Here is a 14,883-nt window from a genome sequence, read left to right as displayed (position 1 = left end):
TACCTTTGGCCCTAATTATAAGATCTTGTTTGTAGTTGCATATATGATGTTGGAAAATCAAATCTAAATATTCAATAAATATAAATTTACACACACACACTCTACCTCTGGCCCTAATTATAAGATCTCGTTTGTAGTCTACAAACGAGATCTTATAATTAGGACCGGAGGTAGCATATCATAAAAAGGTGATTTTCCAGTAACGTTCGTTTTAGAAAGTAGAAATGCCATTGTAATTTTGCTATTAAAAAAATATTAAACAGATTTATAACTTAAAGAGTTCATGAATAAATACTATTTTTAACTTGAAAATCTCTCTCACACACACCCCCTTGCTTTCATGAAACTATTTATTAATGTATGAGAGTAAGTTATCTATTAAAGTAGGCATGGGAATCTCGTTATTCTTTTCTCTCACACAAATTAATTCTTCTCATCAAGAGTTTATCTCAAATGGAGAAAAGAATTTGTCCTGTTGAAAATAAAATGACAGAAGCAACATGTATTTTATTTTTTTTACGCCTTTGTTATCCGATAAAGACAATAATTTATATAATGGCAGAATTTTTCCTCTTAATGTTACATTTTTTCTTCGAATGTAATGTCACTTGTATAAAGTCAACTCTGTTTCCACCTGCTTTTGAATTTAATGAACGAAGGTTAAATATTTTAATTTTTAAATAATATAAATAATGAAAAAAACACTGCTACATCATGGATCATTCAATTAAGGATCCTTATCTTCCTCTTCTCTATTATTTGTTCCTGTTCTCTATTATTTTTTTGAGCTTCGCATAAAAGAAAATTCTTTATGTTATTGGGAAAAAAAAAAGAAAATTGTTTCATTTTCTAATTTTGAGCAATCAGTAAGTTATGAAATTCTCTTCAAATATGAAGTTATTCATACTCTTTACGATCAAAACATTTAGAATATATATGAAGATATTATAAAAGAAGTGTTATTTTCCATAAAAAAAATATTTTTACAAAGAGAAGAATATGTCTATATATTGAAAAATTAAACTGCTATTAATCTAAGAAAAAATGACAAAAAATAAGCTGAAAATTTGTAAATATCAAATATGAAATGTCAATAAAAATTTGTTGTTATTTGCAAATTCAGTGTTGTTAATATTAAATAAAGTGTTATTATCAAACCTAATTTGAGATTTAGTAATTTCCAACTTCTTTTTTTGTCATTCTTCCTTAATTTAATGGATTAAAAGTACATCCAACGTTATAAAGTTTTTTTTAGGTGTTCTAAAATATTTTGTGATTTATCCAGCACTTTGAAGTTTTTTTTTTTTGGAGCATCAAACCCCCTGAAATTTTTTTTGCTTTAGTGTTGAATGTACCAAAAAATATTTTAGTGTGCTGAACACACCCAAAAAAATATTAGGATGTTGGATGCACCAAAAAATACTTAAAGATGTTGGACGCACTTGAAAAAAATACTTCAAGATGCTGGATACACATCAAAATATTTTAGAATGCTGGATGTACTGATAAAAATAGTTTGTAATGCTCACATTAACTCTAATTTAATTTGAATTTGAATATGATGTTGACATTGATATAGCACTAATATACAATTTTGACGTTTAACGGCAAAACAAGTATCTAATGCAATATGTTCATTGTTATATCATGACACAGAACGATGAGGTCATATTATTGTCGTTGAGCAAGATAAGCATATGAATTCATGTCACCGGCAAAAAAATGCCATTTCCTCTCCGATAAGATGAGCATGCTTTTCTTATTTGTCTCCATTCTTTTTCACACAGAGTCTCTTATTCTTTCCTTTCTCAATAATTTTCCATTACTGATTTTAGGACTAATTAACTGTCTACTTTCCATTAACATTCTCTTTAATTAAGAACGTTATTATAGTTTTGGCCTTTTTTCTTGGAAGTACTGAAAAAGGAAATAGAAAGAATTCAGACCCGGTTTTTAAGTGCGGCACTAGCAATGCAATGTGTTGGATACTCATATCGATTCGAATGAATCATCCTTTTCATGGAGGTGAATCTTTGCCTGCTAGGCAAGAGGATAATAGGTTACAAATTCTGTCTTGATAGGACATGTATTTCTGTTACAAGAAAATTCATAAATGAAATGGTTAATGGTAGGGTTATCATTATTCTTTTTGTGGTGACAAATCTTGTATGTGTTCCTGGGTCTCTCCATTTCTTTTACGTCCGTTTCCTTCCACTTCCCTAATCCTGACCCTTCATTTAATTTCTGGTTGAAAAAAGGCAAATGCAGATGACATTTAATACCTTCACATCACACACTGTAAAAATTAAAAACACCCTCTCTTCCCCCCCGCCCTCTCTCTACTCTTTCTTTCATTTTTTTTCCTGTTTATTGTCTTCTATTGTTCATCTTTAAATTCACAATGAACAAAACGCCAAAGCCATAAAAAATTATGGCCAACCGTTATTCCTCCCTTCAAATAAAATGTTATTAAAAAAACCGTAAAAATTGTCATTATTCTATACTTAAGAAACAACAATTTTATACTGCCGCCTTTTAACTAAATGTTTTCTACTATCTTAATCGATTGGCATGCAATTTTTTCAAAAAAGTTTATGGCTTTTGTGTAATATTTTTACTATTCTAATTTTTGCTTGCAATAAAATATATAGCGTCTTCTGTGTTTTTCTATCTTCTTTAGCAGGAATTTTCTTTTATAAGTCCAAGGGGTTGTATACTATCCTCTTCCTCTGTAGTTTTGGAGTGAAAAGCTAGAGAGATAATAAGATAAAAAAAAGAAGGGAGGAAAACGTAGAGACAGAAAGCGAGGGCATGGAGAAAAAGAAAATGAAAGAGTTTTTAAAGCGTGCAATGAGAAGGTATTAAGGGGGTATTTAGATAAAAATGCTTTTAAAAAGTATTTTTTCACAGACTAAGACAAATGTTTTCATGTGTTTATTTTGTATATTATAAAATTATTTTTGAAATCATAATTTAATTTTCATTAGAAAAACTCTTTAAATATCATGCTTTTGTGTTTTTTCAGTTATAGACGGAGAGAGCCCACGCGGTTTCGAGTGACACCGAGTTGGACGTTAGGATGGACTGAGCGAGGAACCTCTCCAATTCTTTAAGGTCAAATTCCCTCCACTTCTCTAATCCACACGAGGCCACACCCTTCATCACATCTATTAAAAATGATTCATGTAAATGGTGTGATGCTATTTACTTATGAATTAATCGATTTTTTTATTTAAATATTATATTTTTAGGATTACATATAATATTTTTTATTTAATTTAAAATGAAAGAGAAATACAGCCACAACATTGGTTCACTGTTCTGACGGCACAGTGCTAATTGAATTTTAATATCTTGCGCTTTTAAAAAACAAACATAAGACTTACACTTTTTTATTTTTATTCTTTTGATTTCCCTTTTTAAAGAACAGAACACCATGGCATTTTCACAAAGCAGAACTATCCATTTACGTGAATGATTTTTCTTCACCAATAAATTTGATGAAGGATGCGGATTAGACCAGTGGAAAGAAATGCCATAAAAAAGTGGAGAGGTTATCTAACTTGTTATTTTTTCAGATACAAAGGCAAGCCTAGGCTTTTTTTAAAAAACATAAAAAAGAAATAAACTAGGAAAAGAAACTCCTAATTAAGTAGCCAATAACAGCAAAAAGCCAGCAACTAGTCAAGATATCTAAGGCTAAGGCTATATTTGGATTGCAGTTTAAAATGATAAAAGTTCATGGGAAAGCATGAAACTGTAATTTATGACTTATTTAGGACCAAATGTTTGTTTGAATGGGTCTAAAAGTCCAACCAACTTCTGGCCTTCAATCTCAGTTGGGCTCAACGGAAGAAAATATGACTTTTTCATTTCAAAATGTAATTTCATCCCTTCCCATAAATTTTTATAACTGAACTCACTTTTCTATTTAATCATCCAAATAACTTTTAACTTTTTTAACTGACTTTTAATAAGCATCAATCTAAACATAAATTGTATTACACTAACTAATTTTTACTTTAATTTCAATTACAAAAGTCAATTAAACTAGAAGTCAGTTTTGCCCAACGCCAATCCAAACACACCCTAAATGGTTGTTTGGATGAGCTAAAAACCCAACCCACTTCTAGCCTTCAACCTTAGTTGGACAAAACGGAGGAAAATATGACTTTTTTCATTTCAAACTGCAGTTTCAAAATGCATTATACCGTTAGTGTAGCATTAAATGAGCAATAAAAATATGCCAACCCAGATTGACCCTCACATTTTCTCCTCTGCCTTATCTCCTTTGTTCTCATCGCACAAATGAATCGTGTTCGTGACTCAATTAGAGACCAAATTGTACAAAACTTACGATTTAATTAATTATGTGATTTCATTTACTTTTATTAGAGACCAAATGAATTTTAATTTACATTCATATTTGTCCTTTATATATATTTAATTAATTATCTACAATGTGTTTTCAAATTTTTTTTGTAACAAATTTTTTATTTTATAATCTCACAAATAAACTATTTTTATTTTATCTTAATAATTTTAGGTAATTTTTTAACTATTATCACATCAAAAATATAAAATATTAAACACTACTATTCAATAAAGTCTTTATCCTTTTTAGTCATTTTACAACTGAACTCATTTCTCTATTTAATCATCCAAAGAACTTTTAACTTTTCCAACTGACTTTTTATAAATACATATCCAAACATAAATCGCATTATATTAACTGACTTTTACTCTAACTTCAATTAAAAAAGCCAATTAAACTAGAAATCAGTTTTACCTGACACTAATCCAAACACACCCTAACTTGTTATCTAACTTCTCTCTGTACGCACACCGCCTTTCTCCTCACCATCCGCTCACTATCCGCATTAATCCCTCCTCTATAGAAGACTATTACTTCTCTTATTCTAAATTTTGAGGTGTAATTGCTTACCCTTGAGGCTGAATCCCGTGATTGAACCTCTCCATATTATGATATAAGCATTGTAGTTTCTTATTATGTCTCCGATTATTACACGAATTGTATTCAATTAGAGGTGTGTTTATTACAATTACTCTCCTCATCATACAAACCCCATTTGAATTTGCCATCGATAATCAATGGAAGCCCTTGCTGAAAATGTCATTGGGCTACTTTTTAAACATCTTAAAAATATGGTCTATCAGGAGCTAGCCAGGGAAGTGATGACCAAAGATAAAATGGCAAAGGAGGCACGCATATTCTTCTCCAAATCAAACCGACGTGCTTGTGATCATAAAATGGGATGCAAATTAGGGCAATTAGAAAGAAACTAGACGAGATTTATGACGAGAAGAATTCGTTTCTATTGCATGAGAGCTCTTCGAGTACATCGAATGAGTCTCATGAATGGAGACGAACCGACCTGTTTGCAAGCGAACAAGATGTTGTGGGGAGAGATGAGTAAAGAATGCGTCTTGTTAGTACCCATTTAAACTCTAATGTTAAAAATGATGTCGGGTAGTTCCCATAGTTGGAATTGAAGGAAAAACGACACTTGCTCAACAAGTGTATAATGATGTGGCTATAAAAATCATTTTGAGGTTATGACAAGGCTTTGTGTGTCTGATGAATCCCATGCACTTGGCAATAACATGTTAGCTCAAAAGATTATTGAGCAGGAAACACCTGCTAATAAGGCGCACCAAGCAGCCCGAGAATTGAGACATACAATTGAGGGGAAACTTTTTCAACGTGTGTTAGATGATGTTTGGAATATTAAGGATCGTAGGGAATGGCTTAAATTAGAAAACTTGTTCAGGGCTAGAAGAAAAGGGAGTATGATCGTTGTCACTACAAGCAGTATGGAAGTGGCAGATACAATGGGCACGCATCCGCCTCTTTCCTTGAAAGATTTGCATGAAGGTAACTCTTGGGAGCTATGTTGTAGAGTGGTTTTTGGGGATGGGAAAGGATATTGTGAGAAAATATGCAGGAGTTCCACTTGCAATAAGAACCATTGGTATCCTATTGTTCAACAGAGTTAGAAGTGAGTGAATGGTCATATTTTAGGGATAATGAACTTTCAACTACAGATTCTGAGGACAACAAAATCTTTTCCATCCTTAAACTTAGTTATGATCATCTTCCCTCCCATTTAAAAAATTGCTTTGCATTTTGCTCTCTAATTCTAAAAGATTATAAGATTGAGAGAACAATACTCATTCAGCTATGGAGAGCTGAGGGATTCGTTTAACCCTTACATAAAAATAGGTTCTTAGAAGATGTTAGTGACGAGTATTTCAAATAGTTATTGTCAAGGTGCTTGTTTCAAGATGTGATGAGAGATTTTTTTGGTGACATAGGATGGTGCAAGATGCATGACCTCATAGATGATCTAGCACAGTCAGTAAAAATGAGAGTTACATTGTCACAAGTGAAAGGATAGATATAGAGAACTCAGGTTATGGGATTTGTCATATGTGAAGTCATCTTGGCAATTTTGGGAAGTTTCCACTTGGTAATATCAAGATAAAGAAAATGAGAACAATTTTGTCGGTAAAAGGATAGTGGAAATTTATCCCAAGTCACTCTTCGTCAAAAGTTTTTAATCTAATTTGTAGGTCCACAACATCACTTCTGAAGCAGCTACATGTATTGGTTCTTACGAATCAAGACTTGCGAATTCCAAAAAGTATCATAGACTTGAAGCATTTAAGATATCTTAAGTAATAATGAGCCACTTAAGAAGCTCTCATGAGGAATTACCAAGTTGCATAACTTGCTGACTCTAATACTTAATGGTTGTCAATTTTTAATAGAACTTCCTAGTGACTTGAAGAGATTGGTAAGACTGAGACATCTTAAATTGGATTATTGTAAGCGCTCGATATGCATGCCAAGTGGTTCGGGGTGTTTGATTAATCTCCAAACACTGACCACATTTGTGGTGGACGAAGTGAGTGGTAGTGGTGGTGCAAGGATAAGTGAGCTACGTGATCTAATCTGTTTAAGGAGACATTTGGAGATTACAAATTTGAGAAGGCAGTGGAGAAATGTAAAGGAGATTGAGTCATCATAGTCTCTGCTTTACATGTCATATCTTGGAGGATTGACCTTAAGATATGGACTTATGGGAGAAAAAGTGCATGATGAGGATGAGATAATTTTAGAAGTTTTAGAGCCACGTCGCACAATCAGATTACTGCCTATTTACAATGTTTTTGGCAAATGGTTGTCAAGAGTAGATATGAAGTTTCACATCATTACAAGAACTAACCTTCAGTAGTTGTTATTTTTTTTGGCATCACTTGTAGAGTCCGTTAGAAATGTTACATCATTGCAATCTCTAAACCTCTCCGATTGCATTTCTTTGGCATCACTTCTAGAGTCTATTAGAAGACTCACATCATTGCAAACACTAAGCCTATGGGGCTGCATTGCTTTGGCATCACTTTCAGACTTGATAAAGAGTCTCCCATCATTGCAACATTTTGATGTCATCGGTTGCTCGGTTTTAAAGGAGAGATACAGACAAAAATTAGAGGGTGTGGATTGGCCAGGACTTGCTCACATACCACATGTTAATTGGTGAATAAATAACGGGTTTTGTTATCATCCATTTCAACAAAATCAGGGTATTTATTACCTTCAACTCCATTCTACTCTTTTTAATCTATTAATGTACGTAGTTGGTTCAGGACCACTCTCTATAAGCTTTATTTCATGGATAGATATTGAGGACCCAAATTGCAAGTGCCAGTAGGAACAACTAATATGAGCTCATTCAAATGTACTCTTTTCATATTCTGACTTGATATTTGCCTTTTCTTCCTTCTCTTGCAGTCCTCGAGTGTTTGTGCGTTCAAGAAAAGATGTTGTTGTTGCTGCAACTCCAAATTCTATTTCTTGTGCATTATGGAATCTTCAAAGTTGTGATTTGAACTCTTTTGAAAATACTTTTACCTACGATTAATTATGTTTAATGTTTCTTAATTGTGTTTCGAAATTGTACTGATGTAGACTTTTCATATTCCTTGGATTTGATGTTGTGTATGTGCTTAATTGAGATCACATATTATGCGTTAAAATTATTCCACTTAAATGCTTATATTATATACCCTTCGCACAGTTTTGAGTTGAAAGCTTCTTTAATTAATAAAAGTCCAATAATTAATAAAAGTCCAATAGTCTCTCCCACTGTTCTACTTTCACATCACTGCCAAAGTGATGCTGACGGAAGCAGGACCAAATTACAATTCCTAATATTTATTAGTTTTATTTTTTGGGGGGCTTTTGGACGGGTTATGGTTTTTTTTTTTTTTTGACCAGGGAAAAGTATCCATTAACAAAGAAAAAGACTTACAAGGAAAAATAAATAGCATCACAAAAAAACACAGCCCAAACAACTAAGCCCACAGAAACAAAACCCTAACCCTAAATAAAAGAACAAGAGGAGCAGTGAGCCGCCGCCACAGCCACTTCCCTGTTGCTGCGCTACCGCACCAGAGCCCATGGCAGAGAAAAACGCCGCTAGTGGCAACAAGACCACCGTAAGAGGTGGGGGTTCAAAGAACCACCCGTTAGGTTAGACGGGTTATGGTTGAGCTCTAGAATTCTTAGTACGTTGAATATTCTATCCATGATATGAGTAAGCTCGTCATCATATTACTGTTCATTTCATGAGCACATCTCAAAATTTTCTAATGATAATTTCATTCTAAAAAGGCATAACCCACCACAATTGGCCGTTTGGCCGAGTGGTGTGTGTGTGGGGTGTGGGTGTTGCGGGTTCGATCCACCCCTTGTAACAAAACAAAAAAAGCGACATGTACACTGCTTTCAGCAATTAGGTGTCTCTTTTATTGACTTTCTTGCGCATTATTCAGAGCTGTTTATATGTGCATAGCTGAAGAAGAATTATGATTCATTATACAACCTGATTGATCGAGGCCAACCATCCAAATTAATTTTACATGATCAAGACCTAGTTTTAAATTTATTTTATATTTTAGACAAATTCTTATTTTGATAGATATATCTAATTTAAAATAAAGATAATTTTATAATTGTTACTTCTAAAAAAATGATCATACATTGAAAAAATTTTACATCAAAAATTTTATATAAATTATCTTCTTCCACTCAGTTTTGCACTCAGACCTCTTCCTCACAACGTCCCATCCTCACTCTTGCTTTCATTCGACGCCAAATTCAAGAGATTAATGGTATTTTTCCGTTCTTAAATATAAGACTCTTATACACACTTTAAGACTTTTATATTAGTGTGTATAAGGGTCTTATATTTAGGACCAGAAGAGTATATTATAATCATAATTAAGTTCACGATTGCGGGAAAATATGTGAGCAATAGAAAAATATAAACAAATGCTTAACTTCAATATATGTTACATTCTAAAAGAGACAGCAGTAGCATTAGAACAAAATAACGGACGAAATAACCCCGCATGTGCAATGGCAAAAAAGGACGTTGTTGATTTGGAGATTTGACCACCACCAGTCCATTGCGTCCGGCTTCTGAACTTTACCACTGCTGATACATGTCAAGTTGTGTTAGGACAGGTGTTAGTTCAATTGTGTAACAACTAAGGAATCGGCTTATAAGGTTGTGAGTTTGAATCCTGCTGTTAATATAAAAACCTTATTAGTAAGCAATCTGTAAGTATTTCTGTAAACAGTCATTAGGTCTAGAGGAATGTGTTAGTCCTGGTGAGCTTCCGGGACCCACCTCACCTAAAGTTTTTTATCATAAAAAAATTGTGTAAGAGAATAATGTTTGTTACTAAACCGGATTAGAAGTATAAATATCCCTTTAGATGGATTACGAAGAGCTGTTGAATAATGTACACGTGTGATCTCTATTTCTCTCTTTTCCCTATGTACTAATTTGGCATCAGAGCCACCCTTTCCGGCAACGCTATGATGTCCGAAACAAGATCCAAAGAACGGATTGGAAATCTAGAGCATAGATTAGAGCTGCAAGCTAGAATCAGTAAAACAAAATCTAGCAATCACAGTGTTCATCCTAAATAACCTCCACTTGATTCTTTAACGTAATTTAATAATAAGAAAACATCAACTCCAATGCTTTGTGCAATAGCATGTTTCTTTTTCATTTTTTATTTTTGAGTAAAAGGCAAAAGGTGCATTTGGAATCACTAAACTGACTTCTGGGCCGACACAAGGAGTTTTTTTATTTTTTTTATTTGAGATGTGTTAAGAATCATATTTTTACAATCAAATTTATTTGTACAAATAAGATTTTAGGAAGAAACTCTTTTTTATTGCTTTTATTGGTACGTCCAAGAAAAACTTTTGGAGTATAATCATTTTGGGTGTTGTATGCTTTTTTTTTTTTTGGTTGGGAAGTCAAAAAAGGGGAAGAACAGAGGTGCAGCGTTTGCCACTGTTAAATATATATATATATTTATCCATTAAATATATTTAATTAAGTATTTTAGTATTTTTTGATTTCGTCCTAATAATAAATTAAATTTCTTTATTTTTAATAATTTTATTTTTAATACTTATTTTAAAATGGTCACATTATATATATAATATTAGATATGTATAACTTAATAAAATTCTTATCCTTTTAAGTTATTTTATATCTAAACTTACTTTTTTATTAATCACCCAAATAAGTTTTAGCTTCTCAAGCTTTTCAAACTCAATTCAAACATAAATCACATTATATCATTTGATTTTTATCTAATCATATTGGAAAAAAAAAAGTACTTCTATCACTACTAATCGAAACACACCCAAAATGATATGAAGGAAACAACAGCAATTACAAAGTTTCAATAGTATATTTGTATATATGCATAGCAGCACCGGGCCTTTGAAGTGCCGACATCAATTTAATAACCACTTTAATAGGAATAAAGTTAAAAAAATTTATTAATTTAATGTACTTTTTTATTACAAGTGACATTTATAATAAGTTATGGGAATGGTAAGTAGGCAAGCAATGTTGGAAAAAATGGCAGGGTAGAGTGAAAAGTGGCGTGGGGTGAAATGGACCCTGGCCTCTAGTCTTATCCGTTGGCGTCAATGTGAAGGAGACAATACATTCAATTTTAGTACTCTTTTTTTTTTTTTGGTCTGGCGTTCAATTTACAACTATACCAGCCTCCATCAATAATTTCGTGATAAATCTGAATGAATTGGCTGGACAATAATGAGTGTGGCAGTCTGGCAGATGACGGAAACAGGTGCATGCATGTGCTTGCGGGGCTGAAAGGTTTGGACAGCACTGCCAGTAATAAAGATGCATACGAACAGCAGAATTTCAAACCACTTGCCTGCTAACTCAGCCTTGGATTCTCTTGGGGAAAAGAAATAAAATAAAACTTAACGGTAAATTAATAATTGGATAGATAGGAATTAAATCTCAAATACACACAAAAAAAAAGGAGGAATTTTACTGTAGGACCGCAGAAGGCAAATAATCTCAAAGAGCCTCCAAAACTTTCTGAAACCTCACTGCAGGACCAAGGGACCAATCTGATATTAATTTTTAGAGTGAGATTACAATAATACCCCTCCCTTTTTATTTTATTAAAAAATAAATATTTACCAGAGTTACTGTTCCGGCCACCGGAGGTCGGAGGTCCGGCCACCGGCGCTCAGGTGGCCGCCGTCGGGGTCCGGTCACCGGTGGCCGGAACAGTAACTCCGGCGGGACCTCCGGTGGCCGGAATTTTTTTGTTTAAAAGAAAGTGGCCAAAGAAGGGTTTGAACCCAGGACCCCTTGGCACACCAAAAGACTTGTAACCACCAAGCCAAGCAACCCATTCAATCATAAAATGCAAATAAAACTATATATAACAAAATAAACGCAACAGTCCAAATGTAAGTGAACAAGTGAAATTAGACGATTTACAAGTGGAATTCAGAAATTTGCAACAAAAATTAGGCAATTTACAAATAACATAATAAAAGTCATAACCCAAAATGCAAATATTTAAGTGCAAATGAGCAAGTGAAATTTGAAGATTTACAATAAAATTTTATGGATTTACAACCCAAATTTGGCAAACACAAGAGAATTCACAACCCAAAATGTAAGTGTTTGAGTGTAAGTGAACAAGTGAAATTAGACTATTTACAAGTGTAATTCAGCAATTTACAACAAAAATTAGACAATTTACAAATAACATAATAGAATTCATAACCCCAAATGCAAGTGTTTAAGTGCAAATGAGCAAGTGAAATTTGAAGATTTACAATAAAATTTTATGGATTTACAACCCAAATTTGGCAAACACAAGAGAATTCACAACCCAAAATGTAAGTGTTTGAGTGTAAGTGAACAAGTGAAATTAGACGATTTACAAGTGTAATTCAGCAATTTACAACAAAAATTAGACAATTTACAAATAACATAATAGAAGTCATAACCCCAAATGCAAGTGTTTAAGTGCAAATGAGCAAGTGAAATTTGAAGATTTACAATAAAATTTTATGGATTTACAACCCAAATTTGGTAAACACAAGAGAATTCATAACCCAAAATGTAAGTGTTTGAGTGTAAGTGAAGAAGTGAAATTAGATGATTTACAAGTGGAATTCAGAAATTTACAACAAAAATTAGGCAATTTACAAATAACATAATAGAAGTGATAACCCCAAATGCAAGTGTTTAAGTGCAAATGAGCAAGTGAAATTGTCGAATTTCACTTGCAAATCTATAAACTTTTGTTGTAAATCTTCAAATTTTATTTGCTCATTTACACTTAAACACTTGTATTTGGGATTGTGAGTTCCATTATGTTATTTGTAAATTGCCTAATTTTTGTTGTAAATTGTTGAATTCCACTTGTAAATCGTCTAATTTCACTGGTTCACTTACACTCAAACACTTACATTTTGGGTTGTGAATTCTCTTGTGTTTACCAAATTTGGGTTGTAAATCCATAAAATTTTATTGTAAATCTTCAAATTTCACTTGCTCATTTGCACTTAAACACTTGCATTTGGGGTTATGACTTCTATTATGTTATTTGTAAATTGTCTAATTTTTGTTGTAAATTGCTGAATTACACTTGTAAATCGTCTAATTTCACTTGTTCACTTACATTTGAACTGTTGCGTTTATTTTGTTATATGTAATTTTATTTGCATTTTATGATTGAATGGGTTGCTTGGCTTGGTGGTTACAAGTCTTTTGGTATGTCAAGGGGTCCTGGGTTCAAACCCTCCCTTGGTCACTTTCTTTTAAACAAAAAAACTCCAGCCACCGGAGGTCCCGCTGAAGTTACTGTTCCAGCCACCGGTGACCGGACCCCGACGGCGGCCACCTGAGCGTCGGTGGCCGGACCTCCGACCTCCGGTGGCCGGAACAGTAACTCCGGTAAATATTTATTTTTTAATAAAATAAAAAGGGAGGGGTATTATTGTAATCTCACTCTAAAAATTAATACCAGATTGGTCCCTTGGTCCTGCAGTGAGGTTTCAGAAAGTTTTGGGAGCTCTTTGATATTAATTGTCTTCTGCGGTCCTACAGTGAAATTTTTCCAAAAAAAATTCTGTGTAACATATATTTTAATTTTATGAGGATTTATATATATTTTTAAAATAAAAAGAAAGTTTTTGTAATTTAGAAAAAATACAGGAGTAGTCGATATATTTTATTTAAATGGAAACTGAACATTTGACATGCGAGTTCGTAACTGCAGTACCGATCAAATAAAAAAAATAATTTATAAAAATAATATTATAATAATAATTTTATAAAATGTTAAATTTACGCCATCTATTTTTTGATCTAAGTGTAAAAATGAGATTTTGAGTGAAAAATGAAAAAGAAAAAAAAGGAAGGATCTGTTTCCACTGACTCCACAATACTTCTCCTCTAGTCACTTGTAAGTAACATATTAAGTGCTCTATTTCTTTTTATTTAGAAATCAATTTTATGTTTCTCTCTTCAATGAAAATTAAATATAAATAAAATTAAGAAACAATGATTAAATGCACGAGTGAGTTATATTCTTATTTAGCATACAAGCTACCTTTACAGGTAATTAATTTACTTTTCAAATGTTATTAATTATTATTAAAATATACTAATAAATAAGACTGATTTGTAATTTTAAATTTTAAAAAATATTTTTTAAAAAATTCGTTTGTTAAAAATTATCATTAATAAATAATTTATATTTAAGATAAAATTTGTTTGTTAAAATTCGTTTGTTTTAACTTCTTTAGTTTTCTCAAATTAATTAACAAGATTTTATATTAAGAATAGAAGGTAATATTAAGAATCAAAATTTCAGTATTGTTGAGTTAGCGGAAGCATATTCTCCTCTCTCTTTTTTCCTTCTTTTCTTCTCAAAATTTCATTTCTACCTTTAAGTCAAAAAATAGATGTCTCAGATTTAATCTTTTACAGAACTGTTCTTATAATATTTTTATAAATTAAAATTTTCTATTTATTCTGTACCGCAGTTATAAATTGAGCATGTGAAATTTTAACAGTTTAATTTTATATATGTATGTTTTGAATAATAATTTTATAAAATAAAATTTGACCAATCGATTTTTTTTTTTATTATGAGCTTATGAAGAGAGAAAAATGGAGAGAATACAAAGCTGGGTTTTTACTTCTGTAGCTTGAAGTTCTGCTACATGCATCTTTATTACCCTCGAACCCCTTCACCCCCACAAGCACATGCGTGCACCTGTTTTCCGCGCTCAGTTTATGCCTTTGCACACAGCATTGGAGTCTCTGTGGATGAACAATGTGATTCTTAATCAGTAGTGACTACTGATATATTTTCTTAATTTCAAAATATAAGACTTTTGGTAATCAATTTGCACAAATTAAAAAAATGTTAGTTAAATCATTAAGTATATGTTAAATTAATAAAATTTACTTATTTTATCTT

General features: G+C 32.2%; 1 protein-coding gene across 1 annotated transcript; it reads left to right on the top strand.

The window, feature by feature from the left end:
* Positions 1–5,577: 5,577 nt before the first annotated feature.
* LOC114733081 (putative disease resistance RPP13-like protein 1) lies at positions 5,578–6,018 on the top strand. Its single transcript, XM_028920489.1, has one exon. It carries the CDS (start codon positions 5,578–5,580, stop codon positions 6,016–6,018), a length of 441 nt encoding a protein of 146 aa, XP_028776322.1.
* Positions 6,019–14,883: the final 8,865 nt, after the last annotated feature.

This window comes from Neltuma alba, unplaced genomic scaffold, assembly GCF_004799145.2.
Source record: "Neltuma alba isolate B1F8T4 unplaced genomic scaffold, ASM479914v2 tig00012964_pilon, whole genome shotgun sequence".
In the NCBI taxonomy this organism is placed as follows: Eukaryota; Viridiplantae; Streptophyta; class Magnoliopsida; order Fabales; family Fabaceae; genus Neltuma; species Neltuma alba.
Note: the sequence above shows the minus strand (reverse complement) of the source record. Positions and strands in the feature narration are given on the sequence as shown.